Below are 23167 nucleotides of genomic sequence, written 5' to 3' on the forward strand. Positions count from 1 at the left end.
TGTAAGCACAGAGCATCCATATATCTAGTGTGCAGCTCTGCAGGTGGAGGTATGTGGAGATTCCCCATTACTGGGCGCAGGAGGCATTAACCCTTTCAGCACTGATGCTTTATGTCATTTCATGACCACTTTCAGAATCATTACTTTTTTGTTCCTTTCCATCATACTATTAAATACAGCTAACATGGAAACGCGTAAGGCTCTCACAGTACGGAGCTCTTTTCCTGGCCTCCACACATAGTATCATGTTCCCATAGTTGCTATACCACCTGCCCCCACAATATGTCACTTTTCTAGGACACCATTATTAGGCCCCTGTCTGTCATGGTGATATATTGGGATACGGGGAACAGAGACCTCATCCCCCCTCTATGTGCCTCAGATATAATGCAGGAGACTGTACTTTTATCTCTTTCTGTCACAGATAAATAATGGCTGCTCCCTTTCGATTACCTCAGATATATGGAAGATGCCTCCATGACTTTATTAACAATGGAAAATGTTCTCTTTCTGTTTTACATTTTTTACTTGTTCTTTCTGCCATTTTTCATTTAATATACAAAATTCTAAGGGGAGAGGGAAAATGCCCCCCCCACCCCCACCCCTCTATGATCATATCCAAAGTAAAATAAATTTTAAAGGGAACCTGTTAGCTACCTGGTGATGACGCTGAGCAATGGGCATTGAATAGCATGTTAGCACGCCCCTGTGGTCGTGCTACCATGCTAAGAGGGCAGAATGCGCGCAGGAACTAACGCCCCTGTGACTAGTCCCTGCACTCATTATATCATAGAGGATCTCTAGAATTACTTTTTCTAAAGATCCCTTTATCTATGCTGCTATAGGCTGGGACCACTCAGCAGGGATTAGCAATATACACCCAGAACTGCTCATGGTTCTGGGTGCATATTGCACCTGACAGGTTCCCTTTAAAAATCTGTACATGTATACTGGCAAATGCAAGTAGTCTTGCAAACAAAATGAATGAATTTAAGACTTTTATGTCAACCATGGATTGTGATGTAGTGGGCCTTACTGAAACCTGACTGGATGAGAGCCATGACTGGGTGACAAACATAGAGGGTTATACTACATTCAGGAAGGACAGGAAAGACAAACGTGGAGGGGTGTGTGTATTAATCAAATCTAACCTAAGACATGTGTACAATGATGACCTTAAGAAGAGCTGCAGCAATGTAGAGTCAGTATGGGTAAATTTACATGGGGAGGGGAATAATGGATAACTGCTAATTGGAGCTTGCTATAAGCCTCCTAACATACCTGAACAGGTAGAGGATGAAATGCTGCAACATATTGAAAAGGCAGCTAATAATAATAATAATAATCGGGTCCTTATTATGTGGGATTTCAACTATCCAGACATTCAGTGGGACACAGAATCCTGGGGTTCTGCTAAAAGCTGTAAGTTCTTATCCACAATTCAAGATAATTACCTTTCTCAGATGGTAGATAAACCCACCAGGGGAGATAATTTGCTAGATCTGGTCCTGTGAAAAAGACCAGATATAATTTCAGATCTACAGGTCCGGGAGCACTTGGGCACCAGCGATCATAATATAGTAAGCTTCAAAGTAATATTTAATAGAACATTTGAAAGGAAAAATGCTAAAGTCCGGAATTTTAGGAAAACTGATTTCAACAAATTAAGGGAAAAGCTTAATTGTGTAGATTGGGACAATGTCATGGTAACTGGGGATACTGAACATAAATGGGGTAAGTTTAAGGATATACTTCTAGAGTCCTGCCAAAAATTAAACCCTCTGGTAATAAAATGTCCAGGAATAAAAAGAAACCACTATGGATAAATAAGACAGTACAAAGTATAACAAAACAAAAACAAAGGTCGATTAAAATCTTTAAGGCTGAGAATACAGAAATAGCATTTCAGTAGAATAAAGATATCAATAGGAAATGTAAAAAAGAAATCAAGCAAGCAAAATTAGCTACTGAAACAAAAATCGCCAAAGACATTAAAATAAATCCCAAACTTTTTTATAAATACATTAATGCCAAAAGGAAAACAAAGGATAGTATCGGCCCCTTAAAATATAACAACAAGTTAATTATAGAGGACAAAGAAAAGACTGAGATATTGAACAGGCACTTGTCATCCGTGTTCACCAAGGAACTGACTTTTCCAGGGATCATTCAAGAAGTCAAAAATCTAAGTTCACCAACTGATATAACTAACACAAGAAAAAGTACACCTGCGTCTGAGTAAGGCCTGTTTCACACGTCAGTGATTCTGGTACGTTTGTGCTTTTTTTTAAACGTACCAGAATCACTGACATACGCAGACCCATTATAATGAATGGGTCTGCTCACACGTCAGTGATTTTTCACTGCACATGTCTCCGTGCGGCGTACCTGCTGGTGCGTGATTGCCGCACGGAGACATGTCCATTTTTTTCTGGCATCACTGATGTCCCACGGACCACGCAGTGGTGTGGTCCGTGAAACACGTGCCAGAAAAAAACGTGCATTTAAAATAATAAACATTTTAACTCACCCGGCTTCAGCCGCGCTCTCTGCAGCCCGTGCAGCCTGCTGCTTCTAAGCCGGCTGATTACTGTCACGCATCTTAATGATGCACGACACAGCCGACCCGGAAGCAGCTGCTGCAGGGGTCAGCGCCGGCCGGATGCTGCACCGCGGGAGGATTCAGCACCACGGAGAGCGGGAGCGGGCACAGGTGAGTTGATTTCTAAGTGCAATCACGGGCCACGGAGAACAGAGCCCGGATTGCACTTAGACAACCCACGTGTGCCGTGATTCACGGCACACGCAGGGACATGTGCGTGTTTTACACGCCAGTGAAAAACGTCTGTGTTCTTCACTGACGTGTGAAACGGGCCTAAATTAAACATTGACAAATCCCTCAGGCCAGATGGCATTCATCTGGCAATATTGAGGGAATTGAGCTCATTAATTGACAGACTGCTGTATCTCATCTTAGACTCGCTTGTAACAGGGTTGGTGCCTCAGAATTGGAGAATTGCTGATATGGTACCGATATTTAAAAAATGTAAGAGGGTGGATCCAGGCAACTACCATCCAGTAAGCCTGACATCAGTAGTGTGCCACGTTTTTGAGGGCATTTTAAGGGATGACATGCAAAAATATAATGCAGAAAATAATATAATAACTAACAGACAGCATGGATTCATGAAAAATACGTAATGTCTAACCAACCTGTTGGGCTTCTAGGAGGAGGTACCGTATTTTTCGGACTATAAGACGCATCGGACCATAAGACGCACCCTGGTTTTAGAACAGGAAAATAAAATTTTAAGCAAAAAATGTGGTCATGACACACTGTTATGGGGCGAGGATCTGCTGCTGACACTGTTATGGGGGTAATGTCCCCAAATTCTCTACTAAGGTATCCCATCCTGGTAATTATCCTCCTGCCATGTATGTATATACATATATATATATATATATATATATATATATATATATGTGGGATTGATCGTAGTCAGTCTTTGCTGATGACACCAAACTATGTAGGATATTAAAAACTGACCTTGATAGTGCAATATTACAAAATGATCTGGACAAGATGTCAGAATGGGCAGATACTTGGCAAATGAGATTTAATGTTGATAAATGTAAAGTAATTCACCTTGGATGGGGTAATCCTATAACTGCGTATACATTAAATAGAAGCATACACGGGACTACAGAAAAGGAGCAGGACTTGGGTATTCTGATTACAAATAAGCTGAGCAGCAGCACTCAATGTCAAGCACCAGCTGCAAAAGCAAACAAGATTTATGGTGTATAAAGAAAGAGATTAGATCCCGGGATTACAACGTATTGTTACCCCTCTATAAATCACTTGTAAGGCCACATCTAGAATATGGGATTCAGTTTGGAGCTCCACATTTTAAAAAGGAATTTCAGAAGTTAGTCAGTTCAAAGGCGGGCAACTAGACTACAACAAGGAATGGAAGGCCTCCCATATGATGAGAGGTTGAAAAAGTTGGATTTGTTTAGCTTAGAAAAAAGACCTCTCAGAAGAGATCTCATTTAGATGTATAAATACATGTGTGGTCAATACAAAGGACAGGCACATTACTTATTTCTTCTAAAGACAATACTGAGGACCAGGGGGCACTCACTGCGAGTGGAAGAAAAGCGATTCCGGCAGCTAAATAGGAAATGGTTCTTTACAGTTAGAGCAGTCAGATTGTGGAATGCCCTCCCTGCTATGTACAGCACAAGCATTGTGGGCATGGGATTTCTAAAAACCCCATGCCCACTGTGCGTGTACGGCCCACAGTGAAAACGAACCTGCGGTGCGGCATTCAGAAGCTGCAGCATGTAAATTTATGCTGCGGAGTCGGAAGCGTTCTCCCTAGGCAAAACACAGCGAGGAGACCGCAGCGGCCCGAACCCTGATCGCGGGCACGGGCAGCTGCGGTCTCCTAAGGAGGAGGAGACTTGCGGCCCCGCCGATCAGGACCTGCCGCGTCCAGGACGCAGCGGGTCCTGATCTTGAGCATGCACCTTACCTGCTTGTTGCGGCCCATGACGATCGCGGCTCTATGCTAAGGGCCGGCGCCGGCAGGAACTTTACTGCATTTGAATCCATTTGCAGTGCCGCGCAGAAGAGCTGTGTCTGGACCAATGGCTGCTGCCTACCAATCAGATGCATGGAAGTGACGTCGCTGTATGATGTCACCTCCTTCCATCTGATTGGCAGACAGCAGCAGCAACTGGAATAGAGCTGACAGCTCCTCTGCGCAGCACCGCAAATGGATTCAAATGCAGTAAAGTCCTGCTGGCGTTGACCCTCAGCATAGAGCAGCGATTGTCACAGGGTCTGTGGGCCGCAACAAGCAGCCTCAGGGGCTGCATGCGGCCCGCGGGCCGCGTGTTTGAGACCTCTGAACTAGATGGACCTAGGTCTTTTTGCAACTTATGTACCTATGCAACATGAAGCCTTTGTCATCAAATAACACCTGTCCGCTGTGTTCTTGCAAACAAGCTGGAAAAAACTTCAGTGGGTGACTCAGACATGAGATCTGTGAGAAAGTGAGGAGACCAAAAAAAGTATGCAATGTCATCGGGATCACTAATGAATAAGTTCTTATTAGACAGAATACATCAATAGGACAATGACCTCAACAAAAATAGTAAAAAGCCTCTAGGCTACAAAAAAAACCCACTGAGGTATGCCCATAATAAGGCTGTCACCAATCCTCAAACAGCAGGCAAGACTCACAATAAGGGCTCTTTTTCCACCTGTGATTTTCATGTGCGAGTGTAATGCGATAAAAAATCGGATTGCACTCGCACCAGTGTTAATGATGCAGTTTCCTCTTTCCTGTTATTTCTTGACACGAATCATGTTCTCGGTGCATTCACAGCATGCTGCGTTTTGCAGCGAGTCATCGCTCACGCACCCCCTTGCAAGCCTATGGGAGTGTGTGAAACATCGCACTGCACTCACATGTTATGCGACTGCAGTGCGATATACGCAGAGACAGACAGCGGTGAAGATGGGAGAAATTGCTCCGTCCATATTCTCCGCTCCTGTTATGCGATCGCAAGATCGCATCACAATCGCATGACCCTCGGCTGACACCGCAGCAGAGGGTCATTAGCATATCGCTTCCGATACTGTCGCATCGGAAGCGGTGCACAAGTGGCAGCAGCACTGATGTCACACGGCTCGCATACTGATTTAGTTTGTGTGACATTAGTGTAACATGTACCAAAGAAAAAATGTATCCTTGAAATAAAATGATTTTCTATACACGTCTGTCTCCAGCGCAGCTGTCACTTCCTTGCAGGCCCTTTCATTTTGCTCATAAATAGTCACTGCACCTTGGACCAGGAAGCAGCAGTTGTGCCGGAGAAAGCACGGCCGGGGACAGGTGAGTATAGAAGTTCATGCTGTCCATGTGCTAACCGGATTTCACATGGATAGCACACACTGAACACACACACGGACACACGCACACACACATATGCACCTACACCACGGACTGTGCAAAACAATCGTATGTGTTTTGCACGGATGTGTGAAAGAGGACGAAAAGTAATACCTGCATGAGGCCCCAGACACTGTCACAATGCCAAGAATGTGAGAATCTACGTATGTAAGATGGATACAAGGTCCAGCAGGGAGTATTAGCCTGGTGAATGTGTCGACGCATGGACTGTGGTTTCCTCAAGAGTAAAGGCTACTTTACACACTGCGATATCGGTCCCGATATCGCTAGTGTGGGTACCCGCCCCCATCTGTTGCGCGACACGGGCAAATCGCTGCCCGTGTCGCACAACAGCCGTCACACATACTTACCTGTCCGGCGACGTCGCTGTGACGGGCGAACCGCCTCCTTTCTAAGGGGGCGGTCCGTGCGGCGTCACAGCGATGTCACTGAAGCGTCACTGAACCGCCGCCCAATAGCAGCGGAGGGGCGGAGATGAGCGGGACGTAACATCCCGCCCACCTCCTTCCTTCCGCATAGCGGCCGGGAGGCAGGTAAGGGGAGCTTCCTCGTTCCTGCGGCGTCACACGCAGCGATGTGTGCTGCCGCAGGAACGAGGAACAACTTCGTTACTGCTGTAGTAACGATTTTTGAGAATGGACCCCCGTGTCGCCGATTAGCGATTTTGCACGTTTTTGCAACGATGCAAAATCGCTTATCGGTGTCACACGCAACGGCATCGCTAATGCGGCCGGATGTGCGTCACAAATTCCGTGACCCCAACGACTCCGCATTAGCGATGTCGCAGCGTGTAAAGCCCGCTTAAGTGTACAAGTGGATGTCAAATACAAGTATATATAGATCTTAGGTAATCATGTTCATAATATCATTATTACCAGGTGTGGAGCAGGAAGCGTGAGTCCCTGTCATCTGCGTCCAGAAGTAGTAAATGCGCAACACTGAGGATGTGACATAAGGTGTCAGGACCTGCAGGTGAGTTGTATTGGTACTGCAATATGGTCCTAGCTGACTAAGGGCATATTCAGACGTCTATGCCAGGTGGTACGAAGATGGATCCCTAATACGTGGACTGGCCTCAACTTTCCGACCCAATCGTGACAGATTGATATATTTCTATGAAACTGAGTCGGGTTTCAAGACCTGCAGCCAGTCTGTGTATCTTGGACTGATTTCCACAAATGTCTGAATGAACCCTTAGCAATTTAACATGTGTTCTAGAGTCATGAATACATCATCTTCACATTATATCTCCTTATATCTTCCCCTTATTACCTCCAGCGATTGTATTATTACATGGGATCTTTGTCATGTCACATCAGCTCATCTTCTTCCTATTTAGGTCCCTACAATATTGCATCCTCTCAGTGGAGATCTTTTTAAGATAGGATGGATGTGGACAGGGACAAGATGGCGGAGAGGATATTACACCTCACCCTAGAGATCCTCTTCCGGCTTACTGGAGAGGTGAGAGATTCTGATGACGTCACATTACATCATTCTTATCTATGGTAATAACAGATGGACAGAACTGGAGAGGTGAGGACTCTGGAAATGTCTGTAGTGAGATTTATTACTGTGTCTCTCCATAACCAGGATTACACAGTAGTGAAGAAGACCTCTAGTGAGCGCTGTCAGGACCCTGTGTCTGAGGGATGGGGAAGACCCCTGAGCCTAATCACAGGGCCTCCACCTCACCCCCTGATACATGAGGACATCAATGACCAGAAGATCCTAGAACTCACCTACAAGATGATTGAGCTGCTGACTGGAGAGGTGACACTGCTGGGAATGCTGGGACATTATACAGTAACGCTATGAAGGGATCGGGGGTGACGATATCATTGTATGTGTCAGGTTCCTATAAGGTGTCAGGATATCATCGTCTATTTCTCCATGGAGGAGTGGGAGTATTTAGAAGGACACAAAGATCTGTACGAGGACGTCATGATGGCGATTCCCCAGCCTCTCACATCACCAGGTAATAGACAGGACTAAATAAACACGGCCTATAATTATCTATGAATAGAATGAATTCAGTCCCTGTATGTGTCTCCTTCAGATCTATCCAGTAAGAGGACAACACCAGAGAGATGTCCCCATCCTCTTCTTCCACAGGACTGTAAACAAGAAGATCACAATGTTCCTCAGGATCATCAGGTAGATGGAGAGAAGGTGACATGAAATCTCCCTATGATGTGTAGACGGCTGTGAAGGTCTTGTGCTCAGTCTTGTTTTATCCTCCAGTATTATATGTTTTATACTTGTGTAATGAGAACGGTGAAGATGGCAGGATTAGAGGTACATGTGACTTCTTTATCTGACCGTTAACGGTGTACATGTGTATAAGTGTTTGTACTCAGATGCAGATGAAGACCGTTCAGAATGGCAGTCATTCACCACCACTCTCTGGTCTTTGTATCCAGTTTTCAATGCAATTGCAAACCTTACTTTCTAATCCTATAGACCTTAATTTACCCATTAAACACCTACGTGGGACAGTAGCAAATGCTTTTGTGAAGTCCATAAACCCCATATACACAGCTCCCCCTCTGCCCAGGTTTCTACTCACCCAGTCATAAAAACTAATCATGTTGACGTGAAAACCTCTGGCCTGTGTTAACTTATTTTTTGCCCCGAATAATTCTCTAGTGCTTATCCCTGGGGTAGGGCTTATTTTTGGGGAAATTGGCTTGGGGGGGGTATCTTGGAGATTGGCGTTTCATAGTTTTCTGGTAGCTGAAGCCATATCTCATGTCCAGCCCTGTCATAGGTCACCAGAGGGGAGGTGACTGGTGTTAAAAAAAGATGAACACCATATTTTTTGCTTTGTCACTGCCTTGAGGATACACTACCGTGTAGGGGATTGTCTATGTTTTTTTAAGGAGTTCCTCTCTCTATATATCTGAGCCATTTCAGTGACTGAGGTGTAGTAATTTTCTTTCATTTTTCCCTTTTATTTTATGTACTTGCCTATATTGTATTGTTTTATTCCCTTTTTTTAAAGTGATGTATATTTTTTATAAATATTGTCTACTCTTTCGGATTAAATATATAAAATTCAATAACTTATTTCCTCTTGCTCTATAACCTGCATCCCCGAAATCAAATGTTAACTGAAACGGGTGCCCAATCTACCTGCATAAACAGTTGGTGGTGGCAGCTAACTTTCCTTAGGGGTTATTGTGGAGCTTGGCAGTGACTGAACTGGAGGAATATGTATTCCATGCGCTGGAATCGGTGATATATACTGTATACAATACCCTCACTACGAGTACCCCAATAATCAGCCTAGTAGTGGAAACCGCTACGGCCTCATAACTAATCGTCAGTCAATTGTGTAATTATCCTAATGATAGGGGGCCGTTTTCTTACACCCCATGTTATCAAGCAGGCTTTGCTATATTCCCTTGTGAACATAAGGTGAAATTGTATAGAAAAGCCAAATACATAGCTGTGTTTGCAGAACAGTTTGTTACAACTTCCATTTGCAAAGAGAGGAGACACCAGGTATTTACAGGACAGACACGGAGTATAAATATCCTGTTCACATGATATGAGAGTACAAAGGAGCTGAAGGCTTCATTAGAAAGTTCAAGCTTTATATGTAGGTCCGAGAGGTGCAAACAGATTGGGGGGAGGGAGGTGGATCTTATCCCCTGGCAACTGTGGCAGAACATGATCCTTTAAGATTCCAAGCCAAGCTGCGTGAAGAGAGGGTTCTTGATCTATAGTTAGTCATCACTGGATAGGACTTGTAACTAGGGCTGAGGTTTCAACGCTCTCTGGGTGCCGGACCCGGGCGCGGGATTCCGGGTGCACGATCCGGATTCGGCAATTAAAGTAAAAATAAATAAAAAAGAAATAAGTGAGAGTTTCATACTTACCGAGACTCGGTGTCATGGCGGCACACTGCTTCCGGGTAGCGCATTCACTTCCTGTACTGTATAATCGCATACATACAGCTTTCCATGTTTTCCCTGCCCATCGGCCATCCTCTCGTTAGTGATTGGTTCCAGGCTGACGCATCCCCCAGCCTGTGACAGTCATCGCTTATCGTGGCTCAGTAATAGGCTACACTCAGAACTTGCAGTCTTCTCTACGGCTGCTCGCTCTGACATGTAGCAGAACTGGATGTGTCATCCTGGGACCTCGTGTGGATTACGCCGGAGCTGCAGGGTGTTGGGGGTTAATAAATTGATGAAGGACGGTGCGTTTTGTACTTTATTCCACATGAGGAATTTTCTGTGTGTGGTTATTTACTGTTATTCACAGGTTTGTGGGATGCAGGTATCTCATAGACGCCTGTGCCATCACAAACCTAGGCTTTAATAGCAGCTGTGCGCTGCAATTAACCTCTCATTACCCCGATTGCCACCGCACCAGGGCAATGGGAACGTCCGGTAATGTACCAATACCATCCCCCAGCGGGATGAGAAAAAAAAAGCGGCATGCGGATTTTCTTAAGCTGCAGTCACACTTGCGAGGGACATCGCAGCACAGCCGTACACTTCTGACAGGAGCGTGCATGTGTTTCTAGGTACATGCATGCTCATGTTCAGAGAACGGCAGGCTGTGCCAAGTGATGTCATGCCTGGCAGATCCGCACGAGTCTGACAGCGCATCACAGCTGTACACTTCTGACAGGAGCGTGCATGTGTTTCTACGTACATGCACGCTCATGTTCAAAAGAACGGCATGCTATGTCGGGTGATGTCATGCCTGGCAGACCCGCACGACTCTGATATCACCGGCACAGCAGCACTCTTCTGATAGGAACATGCATGTGTTTCTAGACTATTTCAGGTTACATGCGATCACAGGTGAAAGACCGTGGGAACCTCCAGCTGTGACCTCAAATGACCTGAGTGACATCACCGCTCATTCTCTGGAGCTCACAGAGAGCAGTCGTTCTCTATGACCTCTCTCTGTGATATTCAGATGTAGCAGAGCTGAAGCGGCATGGGACCTCCTGTGGATTACGCTGGACCTGGAGGGCTGTGTTGGGGGTTAATAAAGTGGTGCAGGAGAGTGTGTTTGTGTTTTTTTCTAAATAAAGGATTTTTCTTTGTGTCTGTGTTTTATTTACTGTAATTTGCAGGTTTGTGATGCAGGTATCTCATAGACGCCTGTGCCATCACAAACCTAGGGCTTAGTAGCAGCTGTGCGCTGCTATTAACTTCTCATTACCCCGATTGGCACCGCATCACACCACCGGGAAGAGCCGGTATCGCACTGGGATTGTCACATCTAATAGATGCGGCAATACCGGGCAACAGAATTCCAATAGACTTGCATTGAAAATATTTAAGAAAGTGACCTCTGATTCACACAGCAACCAACCTAGACTGTCATAGTAATTCATTATTCCTCCACAATCGCATCGCCTGAGGCAGTCGTGAGTCAGTGAACGTGGGCATCGTCGTTCTTTCTATTATGTACGCTGTTGTCAGATATTGACATCGGCATTTAAATGCTTAACAGCCACATCTGGAACTTGGCTCCAGCTGTTAGCGACAGATACCGGCTGTATACTATAGCCAGGATCTGCCATGTGTGGAGGGAGCTCACACTCTCTTCTTTAGTATACAGTTAGGCCCATATATATTTGGACAGACTACATTTTTCACATTTTTGTTCTGTACATTGCCTCAATGGATTTTGAACAAAAGAATTCAGATGCAGTTGAATTCAGTTGGTTGACAAAATGATTGCATAAAGATGTGAGGAAGTAAAGCATTTTTTAAACTCAATCCCTTCATTTCAGGGGCTCAAAAGTGATTGGACAAATTAAATATTTGGAAATAAAATGTTAATTTCGAATACTTGGTTGAAAACCCTTTGTTGGCAATGACTGCCTGAAGACACTGTGTTTCCTCCTTAGGCCGGGGCCACACGGGGCACTACTGCGATCCTCGCATGACACTTAGCTCACGCTGGCAGCACAGCGGTAGCCAGGTGTCATGCGAATGTCACTGCAACTGAGGTTCAATCATGCGATCGGATCTCAGCTGCGGGGGGGGCGGGCTATCGCTGAGGCGGGGTGGGAGGGATTTATCTCCCTCTCTCCTCTGTAGCCGGCTATCGCCATTCTCGCCCTGCACTCGCGGTTCACCGGTGTACTGCGAGTGCAGTGCTATTTTTCTCTCGCCCCATAGACTTGAATGGGTGCAAGAGAAACCAGGAACGCATTACAGTTGCAGCATGCTGCGATTGTTTTCTTAGTTCGCTTAGGGCTGAGATAATAATCGCTCATGTGTGCTGACACACAGGCTAATATTGGTCCTTTTGGAATGCGATGTTTTATCACATTCCACTCACTCCGATTTTCATGTCATGTGTCTTAGGCATTATTAATGCTCTCCAGTCCTTTACTGCAACGGTTTTCCAGTTGCTGTTTGTTTGTCAGCCTTTCTGTCTGCAGTTTAGTCTTTATCAAGTGAAATGCGGCTGTATTGGGTTGAGATCAGGTGACTGACTTGGCTATTCAAGAATATTCCACTTCTTTGCTTTAATAAACTCCTGGGTTGCTTTGGCTTTATGTTCTGTGTCATTGTCCATCTGTATTTTGAAAGGCTGACCAATTAGTTTGGCTGCATTTTTTCTAGATCTACACAGTGTGTCTCTGAAAACCCCAGAATTCATCCATTCGCCTGCTTCTGTCCTGTGTGACAAACTTTTGTAAACTCCTGCTTTTCAAATCCATTTGTTTTCAAGCCTCTTATTGAGCAAGCTTCACAATTGAGCACATTTTTCCCAACTGGGGGTTGAAAACTTCTATTGCTGAACCTGTAATTTTTACCAGAACTAGCGATAGGATGGGAGGCTAAGTGTCATGCTAGGTACGGGGAAGTACCAAGTGAACGACGAAAGGGAAGGTAAACCCTGTGTCTAGGGAGGGGGGAGATGGTGACCCCAGACCAAACCAACCGCTGGTCCCTGGATAGGTTCCACACTTATGCGCCGAGCTAGATGCCTAACGCTAGGTATCATTAGTGCTGGGCCCTAAATAGGGAACGGGTGGACTGAGCTCTTCATCAACCCCACTAAACACTAAAGAAAACACAAGAAGTACACACAGGGGAAATAGTGCATGACCTACTTATCCACAGATGACTTAGGTAGAAGTTCAGCAAAGTTCCTGCAACAATACCACAGATGAGTACAAGCCACCTGCTTGCATCCAGAGCTTGAATGATCTGAATATCACTAGCACAAGTTCACGGAAAATGAGAATATTTAAACCCAAGGGGAAATATAGATGACTAGCAGCCGAAGGGAAGAGGAGCTCCGCTGGGTCTTAAAGGGAAAAGAATGAAAACCCAGCAGAGAAGCTACCTAGTAAACTGAATATTGACAACAGGATCAATAGAAAGTCAGAGAGCATTTGGCACAGCCAAACGCTGGGACCAAATATTACCGGAATAAAGCAGGAGAGAAGCAAAGTCCTGCACCACCGCAGATTACCTGCAATATCGCTTGCGGTACCGCCTGTGCCTATGCTCGGGTGGAGAGCCTGGAGGGTCCGACGATCCAAGAGCGGGGTGCTGGTCTTAAGGCAAGGTCCATTGATGAAGCGTGAGAGTAGAAAGAGACCGCACTCAATCCGCTGTGAAGGATATCTTTATTCAAACACGTGCATAGTGGAGGGCTGGAGACACACTGTGAGCTGGCTCCTCAAGAATGGACGACAGCTGTTTCGCCCAAATTGGGCTTCCACAGGTCCACATGTGGAGCTACGGCTACACCCCTTTTAAAGGAGTGCTCACAGATTGCCCCAGACCACATAAAAACAAATAGGAGATTTGTGTATGCATATAAAATACATGTATCCATTTCCATGCATGAATTTACAACAAATTTAAACATATAAAAGAACACACTTAAATAAAATGAAGCAATGGGTGATAGACAGGCAGAACTATCATAGGAACACAGATAGATCCACACGATCGTTTAACCCTTGGGGGCCCTGTGCCCCATAATTAATAATCAACCTAGCCTCCTCTTGTAGCAACAATTTGTGCAGGTCGCCCCCCTTCAAAGGGAGGGAGACCTTTTTAAGGCCGGCAAAACGCAAAACATCGGGGTCACCATCATGACAATCCTGGATATGGGAAATTAATCTGGGGGAACCTTTCCCTGATGTTATCGAACTGTAATGTTCCCTGAATCGCACATATAAGCATCTTATAGTTTTGCCTATGTAGAACCTGCCACAAGGGCAGAGCACTACATAGACCACAAACTTGGTTTTACACGAAATGAATTGATGGACAGTGTGCAAGTGCGGGCCGACTTGTACATAGCGACCTTTTAAATGCTGGCTGCAAAAACGACACTGACCGCACCGGTAATTCCCTGGTGGGCAGCATTTGTCTAGCCAGGTTGTCGAATTGGTAAGTCTGTTCCTCACAAGTCTGTCCCGCAAATTGCCGCATCGTCTGAACGATACCAAAGGATTGGACATTGTCCTATCAGATATTCTGATATTTCTGCCTGTCTATCACCCATTGCTTCATTTTATTTAAGTGTGTTCTTTTATATGTTTAAATTTGTTGTAAATTCATGCATGGAAATGGATACATGTATTTTATATGCATACACAAATCTCCTATTTGTTTTTATGTGGTCTGGGGCAATCTGTGAGCACTCCTTTAAAAGGGGTGTAGCCGTAGCTCCACATGTGGACCTGTGGAAGCCCAATTTGGGCGAAACAGCTGTCGTCCATTCTTGAGGAGCCAGCTCACAGTGTGTCTCCAGCCCTCCACTCTGCACGTGTTTGAATAAAGATATCCTTCACAGCGGATTGAGTGCGGTCTCTTTCTACTCTCACGCTTCACCAAATATTACCGGACACTACAGTACTGTCTGTCACCCGTGACACACCCATAACACTAAGGTATGCCAAGGTCATTGGCATGGTCTGTCACCGGAGATGCCTGGACTTGTTGAAAGGGGGTGTTGCTTGGGTGTAGATGGATTGTATAATTTATTAAAATAATGTAACAAAATTGAAATATTCAAATAAGGAAATGACAGACAATCATATTGGGAGCCCACTTTACAGTTGGTTGTTGTAGGTGAAATGGAGGAGTTCATATTTTTCATATCAGCCTAGGGCATCACAATACCTTATCCCGATCATGACAGCAAGAGTTGCATTTTATCACCATTTGCTATTGATCACACCATGTTAGAAGTTAAAAATCCAGCATTATGTAATAGTACGCCAACATGTGCAGTATTCCTCAGCATCTTCTTCCCTTTCAGGTCCCTACCATATCGGATCCTCTCAATGGATATTTTCTATGTAAGAGAATTTTCCTGATAGACCCATCAAGGATGGATAGGGACAGGGACAAGATGGTGGAGAGGATGGTACGTTTCACCCTAGAGATCCTCTTCCGGCTTACTGGAGAGGTGAGAGATTCTGATGACATCACATTACATCATTCTTATCTATGGGAGGAACACATGGACAGAACTGGAGAGGTGAGGACTCTGGAAATGTCTGTAGTGAGATTTATTAATGTGTCTCTCCATAACCAGGATTACACAGTAGTGAAGAAGACGTCTAGTGAGCGCTGTCAGGCCCCTGTGTCTGAGGGATGGGGAAGACCCCTGAGCCCAATCACGAGGCCTGCACCTCACCCCCCGATACATGAGGACATCAATGAGCAGAAGATCCTAGAACTCACCTACAAGATGATTGAGCTGCTGACTGGAGAGGTGACACTGCTGGGAATGCTGGGACATTATACAGTAAACGCTATGAAGGAATCGGGGGATGACGGTATCATTGTATGTGTCAGGTTCCTATAAGGTGTCAGGATGTCGCAGTCTATTTCACCATGGAGGAGTGGAGGTATTTAGAACGACACAAAGATCTGTACAAGGACATCATGATGGAGATTCATCAGCCGCTCACATCACCAGGTAATAGACAGGACTAAATACACACGGCCTATAATTATCTGTATGTAAATAATGAATTCAGTCCCTGTATTTGTTTCCTACAGTTCTATCCATTAAGAGAACAACACCAGAGAGCTGTACCTGTCGTCTACTTCCACGGGACTGTAAACAAGAAAATCCCGGTGTTCCTCAGGATCATCAGGTAGATGGAGAGAAGGTGTCATGAAATCTCACCTATGGTGTATATACAGCTTTGAAGTTCTTGTGTTCAGTGTTGTTTTATCCACCAGTATTATATGTTTTATACTTGTGTAATGAGAACGGTGGAGATGGCAGGATTAGAGCTGATCATAGATGTGACTTCTCTGTCTGTCTTTGACTTTTACAATATTTGTTTCAGGGTGAAGATCTGATCCATATTAATACTACAGAGACCTATGTGAGAGGTGATGAGCGGAGTAAACAGGAGATTCCTACACATAATGGGTCAGGTGAGTAGTAATCACTACAATGTAGAAGAGACAAAGATTCTTCTCTGTCAATGGATGTAACTGCTTTGATGGCGATATTGTTCCATCATTTACAATCTGACCCATATTTATACTACATAGACATATGTGAGGGGTGATAAGCAGTATAAAGAGGAGATTTCTACAGATAACTGCCCAGGTGAGTAGTATTCACTAAATGCAGAGAAGTCAGATTCTTCTCAGTCACTGGCTGTGGCTGCTTTATCAGCTGTGTTGTCCAGTCTTACCACAATCAAGTGGTCACCCATTCTGCAGCTAGACTACCGCATGCTCCTCCACTCAAAACTGTCCACATTACTTAGAGCAGTACATAGGTGTAGTGTTGGATCTCTCCCCAAAGACATGTTCTTGTTAGGTTGATATAACATGTTGGTTGTTTCTTTAACTACATCTTGTATATTAAGGAAGTACTGCCATCAAGTTTTTTTTATCCTAATATATTGCAGTCATCATATTAAATATAACTGTGTACCTTCTACCTAGTTAATTCTTGTCTTTTTCATTAGGACTATGATATAATATGGTTAAAACAGACTAGCTGAAAAATAATAGAGGGTTCAAGTTCGAAGTAACATGGGGGAAGTAACTAGATTACTCCGATTCCAGGTGAGAATAGGAGAAGGGGAATGCTGGTGCTCACGTCCATCTGGTGCTGAAGTGGCGGTATAATCATTGGTGTTTGATATTATATGTTGACAGTGCAATTGTTAGCAACGAATGACTGGGAATGGATAATCTTTACTATTAAGGATAACCGACTGGACAAAATAACTCATTACATGTATGTTCAATTTTTATTGTTAAAAATCAATAAAATTTATGGTTCAAAAACAGACTAGCTGAATCCTTCCAATCTATATGTAGAAACAATCTCGTTTCTCTGTGTGAGTCATCACTGCAACAATCAATGGCAGGGGGGAAGAGCTGAAAAGCTGGGCCAGGAGTTGAAGAGGAGGACGACTCATGCAGGGAAAAGTGACTTCTTGTTTCTATATAGAGCAGAGAAAAGAGAAGAATTAACTGGTTAGAAAGACAAAATGAGCAATTGTAAGTACACAAAGCTACTGTATATATGATGATTGCAATATATTAAGAGTAAAAAAAATTGATGGGAGTGCTATTTAATTAGTTCTATCTACATGTCTAATGTTTCTTTAAGAATTTTAGTTGAAAGAAAATATTGGTCCTTGAAATATTTTAAATTATCAAAATCTACCAAGCCCAAATTACTCTAGAGATGTTTGAAAGTTGCTAAATCACTGACAATGAAGACTGTTGGGGTCGATTGCGATCAGTATGTTATTGTCTGTAGTCACATTTTTTTCTACAATTAGTGCCCAAGATGCTCTTATTTAACCTTTTTCTGCAGCCAATTTAGCTGTTGCCTATCGGGCCCCATTTTTCATATTTAACAATTTTTTATGTGGTAAAAGTGTAAAATCTTTCTTCTGATCTCAGTAATTCTGAGATTTTTTTTATTTCCATGATGCAGTTGTAGTAAAGTCTGGTTGATATGTTTTGCATTTATAAAAATATCTCACATTTGCAAAAACAATTTTTAAGAATTAGTAATTGTCATGGTTTTAGTTTCTATGTCCCTAAAACAGAGTCACAATGTTAGGGCTATACACCGGAGGCGGACTCCTTATCGAGTTAAAGTCAGGGTGCCCGCTGTCTGTCCATTGCCTGAGGCGCTCCCTCTGCGGGTATAGTTCCACTTCGGCGCCGTTTGCAGTTATTGGCTCAATCATCCGCTGTTACAAGTGGCTGTACGGTCGTCAGAGTCTAAGGGAGGAAAGCGGGCACGTGTGCATGCGCAGGCCGAGTCTTTTTCTAAGTCTGACTCTTTCACCACTGCGCCTGTGCATGACGTAGCATCCCCGGATTGGCCGTTGCTTGCTTGTGGATGTCAGCTACGCTGATTGGAGTATGAGCTAAGGCTAGACGGTGCTTAAGTTATCTTAGGACGCTGCCGACGCCGGGATGGTGCTCAGTCTTTTCTTGCCTTGGGGCGAGAAGTTCTTTAGCCAGGTCTCTCTACTATTTCCGCTACTGAATAATTATAGCTGCTGTCAGCGCTGGCAAAGCGAACTGTTGCTTTATCTTTCCTTATTGACAATGCTGCTTATTTCCAGCATTGACAGTGCTGGTGAAGCTACTGTTATCTCAGAGTCAGCTTCACCTCTAATTTTATAACAGCGCTAGTTAAGCAAACTGCTATCTTAGGGGTACTTCACACACAGCGAGATCGCTACTGAGATCGCTGCTGAGTCACGGTTTTTGTGACGCAGCAGTGACCTCATTCGCGATCTTGCTGTGTGTGACACTGAGCAGCGATCTGGCCCCTGCTGTGAGATCGCTGCTCGTTACACACAGCCCTGGTTCGTTTTTTTTATTGTTGCTCTCCCGCTGATAAGCACACATCGCTGTGTGTGACAGCGAGAGAGCAACAATCCTGAATGTGCAGGGAGCAGGAGCCGGCATCTGACAGCCTGCGGTAAGCTGTAACCAAGGTAAACATCGGGTAACCAAGGTGGTTACCCGATATTTACCTTCGTTACCAGCCTCCGCAGCTCTCACGCTGCCAGTGCCGGCTCCTGCTCCCTGCACACGCTAAGCTAAGCGGTGTGCGCTGGTAACTAAGGTAAACATCGGGTAACCATACCCGATGTTTACCTTAGTTACCAGTGTCCGCAGCTTCCAGACGCCGGCTCCGTGCAAGCGCAGCGTCGCTTGCACGTCGCTGCTGGCTGGGGGCTGGTCACTGGTCGCTGGTGAGATCTGCCTGTTTGACAGCTCACCAGCGACCATGTAGCAATGCAGCAGCAATCCTGACCAGGTCAGATCGCTGGTGGGATCGCTGCTGCGTCGCTAAAGTGTGACGGTACCCTGAGTCTTTTACTTTATTAGGCGGCAGCGCTGGATAGGTGAACTGCTGACCTAAACCTTATTCGTAGCAGCTGCTACAGCGCAGGTGTGCGAGTGGTAGCTCCGCATCTGACCTTCTGTTTGTTAATTGGCACTTTATTTTCTACCATAGTGTGGTCGCCTTGACCCCACAGTTGTTTACTAAGTGTGAGTGTACAATTTACACTGACCGTTTTGCGCCCTTCTAATATAAACCCAGTTATCCTGAAGTCAGTTGTTGGCCGCTCTGCTCTTTGAGTTGTTAGCAATTATATCTTTAGTACGGTGGACCCCAAGTTGCGCTTAGAGTTGTATTTACCCTTCCTCTCTCTGAGCCGCCAACCCTTAACACATCCCACACAAATCTGTTTTCTAGTATGTTAGATAGCCTATGAGGTTAGCAGCAAGTTGAATTTGCTGAATAAAATGTAAACAACCTACCTATTGTACTTTGTAATTGACTGAGTAGTCTATATTACCAGTCAGACTTTGGACACACAATGGTTTTCATTGTTTTTATTGGAATCACATATGAAAACAAGAAATAAAGAAAAACACGTGAAACAAATCAGAATGTGTTAAACCTTAGATTCCTCACACTACCAAAATTTTACCCAAATGACAGCTTCAACCCCCTTGGTATTCTCACAAGCTACTTCTTTAGGCAGTCATATGGAAAAAAAATTTCAGCATACCTATAAGGTGGAATTTTTTTTTTTCAATTGACCAATGCTGGACCTGAGAGAGGTGTTGTCTTTTTGTTGGCCTCGTAGAAGTTTGTTGGTATAGTTTTGAGCTACATCATGTTTTTAGGAGGCTTATTATTCCATTATTTGGAAAGCAGAATGAACAAAGAGGGCCGAACATCAGGCTTTTTTTGTTTTTGCTTTTCGGTCTATTGTTAGATAGTGAAATATTTTTTTCTTATTGAAAAATTGTATTTTTTTTTCTATAGAACTTGCAATTTTTTACAGACCTTGTATATAAAAGTGTTGTCAAACTATTTTTTTATATTAAAAAAAAAATGCTTTTATTCATTGCAGATGACTGGACTAGGAGATCAGAGGGACAACTGACATTTGCAATTTTGAAATCAGATGACCTTGATATCACACAGGATGCAAATGAAGTGAATGCCATTACTCCGGATATATCATTATCCCTTCACAGCAAAGATCCTGTTAAACGGGTCCTATTATCTGATTCACCACAGACTATAAAGAAAAATAAACACCACAAAAAAAAAGTTAAAGAAGTAAATCATCCATATTCATGTTCAGAGTGTGGGAAATATTTTAGCCTTGAATCTGATCTTGTTAGACATCAGAGAACTCACACAGAAGAGAAGCCATTTTCATGTTCAGAATGTGGAAAATGTTTTAACCAGAAATCAAAGCTTGTTATACATCAGAGAACTCACACAGGGGAGAAGCCATTTTCATGTTCAGAATGTGATAAATGTTTTGTTGATAAATCAAATCTTGTTAAACACCAGAGAATTCACACAGGTGAGAAACCATATTCATGTCCAGACTGTGGGAAATGTTTTACAATGATTTCAAATCTAGGTAAACATAAGAAAATTCACACAGGGGACAAGCCTTTTTCCTGTTTAGAATGTGGGAAATGTTTTGCATATAAATATCATCTTGCTTTACATCAGAGAACTCACACTGGGGAGAAGCCTTTTTCTTGTTTAGAATGTGGGAAATGTTTTAATCAGAAATCGCATTTTGTTAGTCATCAGAGAACTCACACAGGGGAAAAGCCTTTTTCATGTTCAGAATGTGGGAAATGTTTTGCAATGATTTCAAATCTTGATAAACACCAGAAAATTCACACAGGGGAGAAGCCATATTCATGTTCAGAATGTGGAAAATGTTTTGTAAATAAATCACATCTTGTGAAACATCATAAAACTCACACAGGGGAGAGGCCTTTTCCCTGTTTAGAATGTGGGAAATGTTTTGCAAGTAAATATTATCTTGTTTCACATCAGAGAGTTCACACAGGAGAGAAACTATATTCATGTTCAGAATGTGGGAAATCTTTTACTCATAAATGGCGTCTTCTCGAACATCAAAAATCTCACAAAGAGTAGAAGCTATTATCATCTTTGGAAGATGAGAAATGTTTTACTTGAACATCATATTTTGTCGACCATCAAAAAAGTTTCACACGAGAAGAAACCATATATTTTATTGACTAATTGTACAAGAAAACATGTGATATATCACAAACAGAAAGGGAAAGCAACTTAGAAGTTACATTAGAATTAAAAATATATCCAGTTACTAATAATAATTCTTCTAGCCAACAAAAAAAAACAATATTCCATGTGCATTATATATTTCATATGGTCATATCTTTATATATACAACATATGGACAAACGACATACAACCAACCACCTTTGCCTTTTCACCACCCTTCCTAAAAAACTTGTTTTTTTCAATCCATAATCTCCTTATCTGAACAAACATGTTTCACTTCTCTATATAATAAACAATTAAACTAATCTGCATTTTAAAACACAACCATAACGTATAAGGTCCAACAACCTAATCATAGATTTAGGACTCTCGGGGTCCTCTTTTTATTCATTAGTGTCAAATGAATCCTATGTATAATGAACAAATGCAAAATTTTATACCCTGGATTTTAAGGCAGCAAAAGTACCTGTCCGAATATTCTAGATCATTATTCTTCATTTACTGGTGATGCTTATTTCTATCAGAGGCCTCATGTACAGAAATATTAGGGCTACAGCAACATCACATATATTATGCAGAAGAATAGCGCTATGTCCATAGTTCCCTTTACAATGACTTAGATAAAACAAGATCCTCATATTTAAGCAGTTTCTATTTTATTCCAATGCTCTTTATATGAATAAGATCAGTGAGTCTCATTATACCGAGTAGAGAAGCTCCAGGGACAAACACCACGTCTCTTACTGACACGCTGGAGGTCCGAAGTATCTTCTCTCATTTTTGGCTCTACCGTTTCTTTTAGAATAAATCTCTTTCTCATACAGTCCTATTGTAATGATTTTGTTAATCACGTTTTGTAGGAGGGTTCGTCTGAATCCGTCAAAATTTTAACAATTTACGTGCAAGAAACAATAAACTTCCTATCGCAGTTTTACCATGTGTGTCCAGTGTCAGTTCTTCTTCATACCTTAATAAAAAACCTTGAGGTTTCCAACCAAAACCTGACAGCTATCATTTTACAATTGTAGGTAGGCCCACTCAACTCTGTCGATGCTTTTGCATTGTCCAACGAGAATTTTACCCAAACTCTTATTAAGTTATCTGATGGGATCTCAATAATTACGGTATTCAGTCTGTTGGTCAGTACTTTGGTCAATATCTTGACATTAGCTATCAAAAAATAGGCCTATATAAATGTGGTAAAGTGGCAACTTTCCCAGGTTTAGTCAAAACCACAATTATGACCACCTACATTGAGGTTGGCACAAGTGCCACAAACAGCTTCATTAATCCCTTCCCAACATGACCAATTTCTATTTTTGTTCCTACCCCCCTTCTTCCAAGAGCCATGCATTTTATGGTTTCCCTCAACATAGATGTATAAAGACTTGTTTTTTGCAGGACAAGCTGTTCTTTTTAATAACGCCATTCATTTTACCACGTAGTGTGCTGAAAAAAATAATTCCAAGTGTGGTGACATTGCTAGTAACACGCAATGTTTCGGAGGATTTGTTTTACCTCGTTCATGTGTGGTAAAAATGACCTACCATCATGATTGTCCAAGTGAGTTTCAGAGATATCAAATTGGTCAAGTTTTTTTAAAATATTCTATTGGTAAA

General features: G+C 43.1%; 1 protein-coding gene across 1 annotated transcript; it reads left to right on the forward strand.

The window, feature by feature from the left end:
- LOC142312119 (uncharacterized) lies at nt 1-22482 on the forward strand. Its single transcript, XM_075351005.1, has 12 exons — nt 1-49; nt 6863-6956; nt 7324-7448; nt 7578-7757; nt 7839-7962; nt 8044-8141; nt 15255-15404; nt 15534-15713; nt 15797-15920; nt 16004-16101; nt 16300-16390; nt 20380-22482. Exons 3-12 carry the CDS (start codon nt 7371-7373, stop codon nt 21435-21437), a joined length of 2181 nt encoding a protein of 726 aa, XP_075207120.1. The 5' UTR covers nt 1-49; nt 6863-6956; nt 7324-7370; the 3' UTR covers nt 21438-22482.
- The last annotated feature ends 685 nt before the right edge of the window (nt 22483-23167 follow it).

This window comes from Anomaloglossus baeobatrachus, chromosome 5 (assembly GCF_048569485.1).
Source record: "Anomaloglossus baeobatrachus isolate aAnoBae1 chromosome 5, aAnoBae1.hap1, whole genome shotgun sequence".
Classification (NCBI taxonomy): domain Eukaryota; kingdom Metazoa; phylum Chordata; class Amphibia; order Anura; family Aromobatidae; genus Anomaloglossus; species Anomaloglossus baeobatrachus.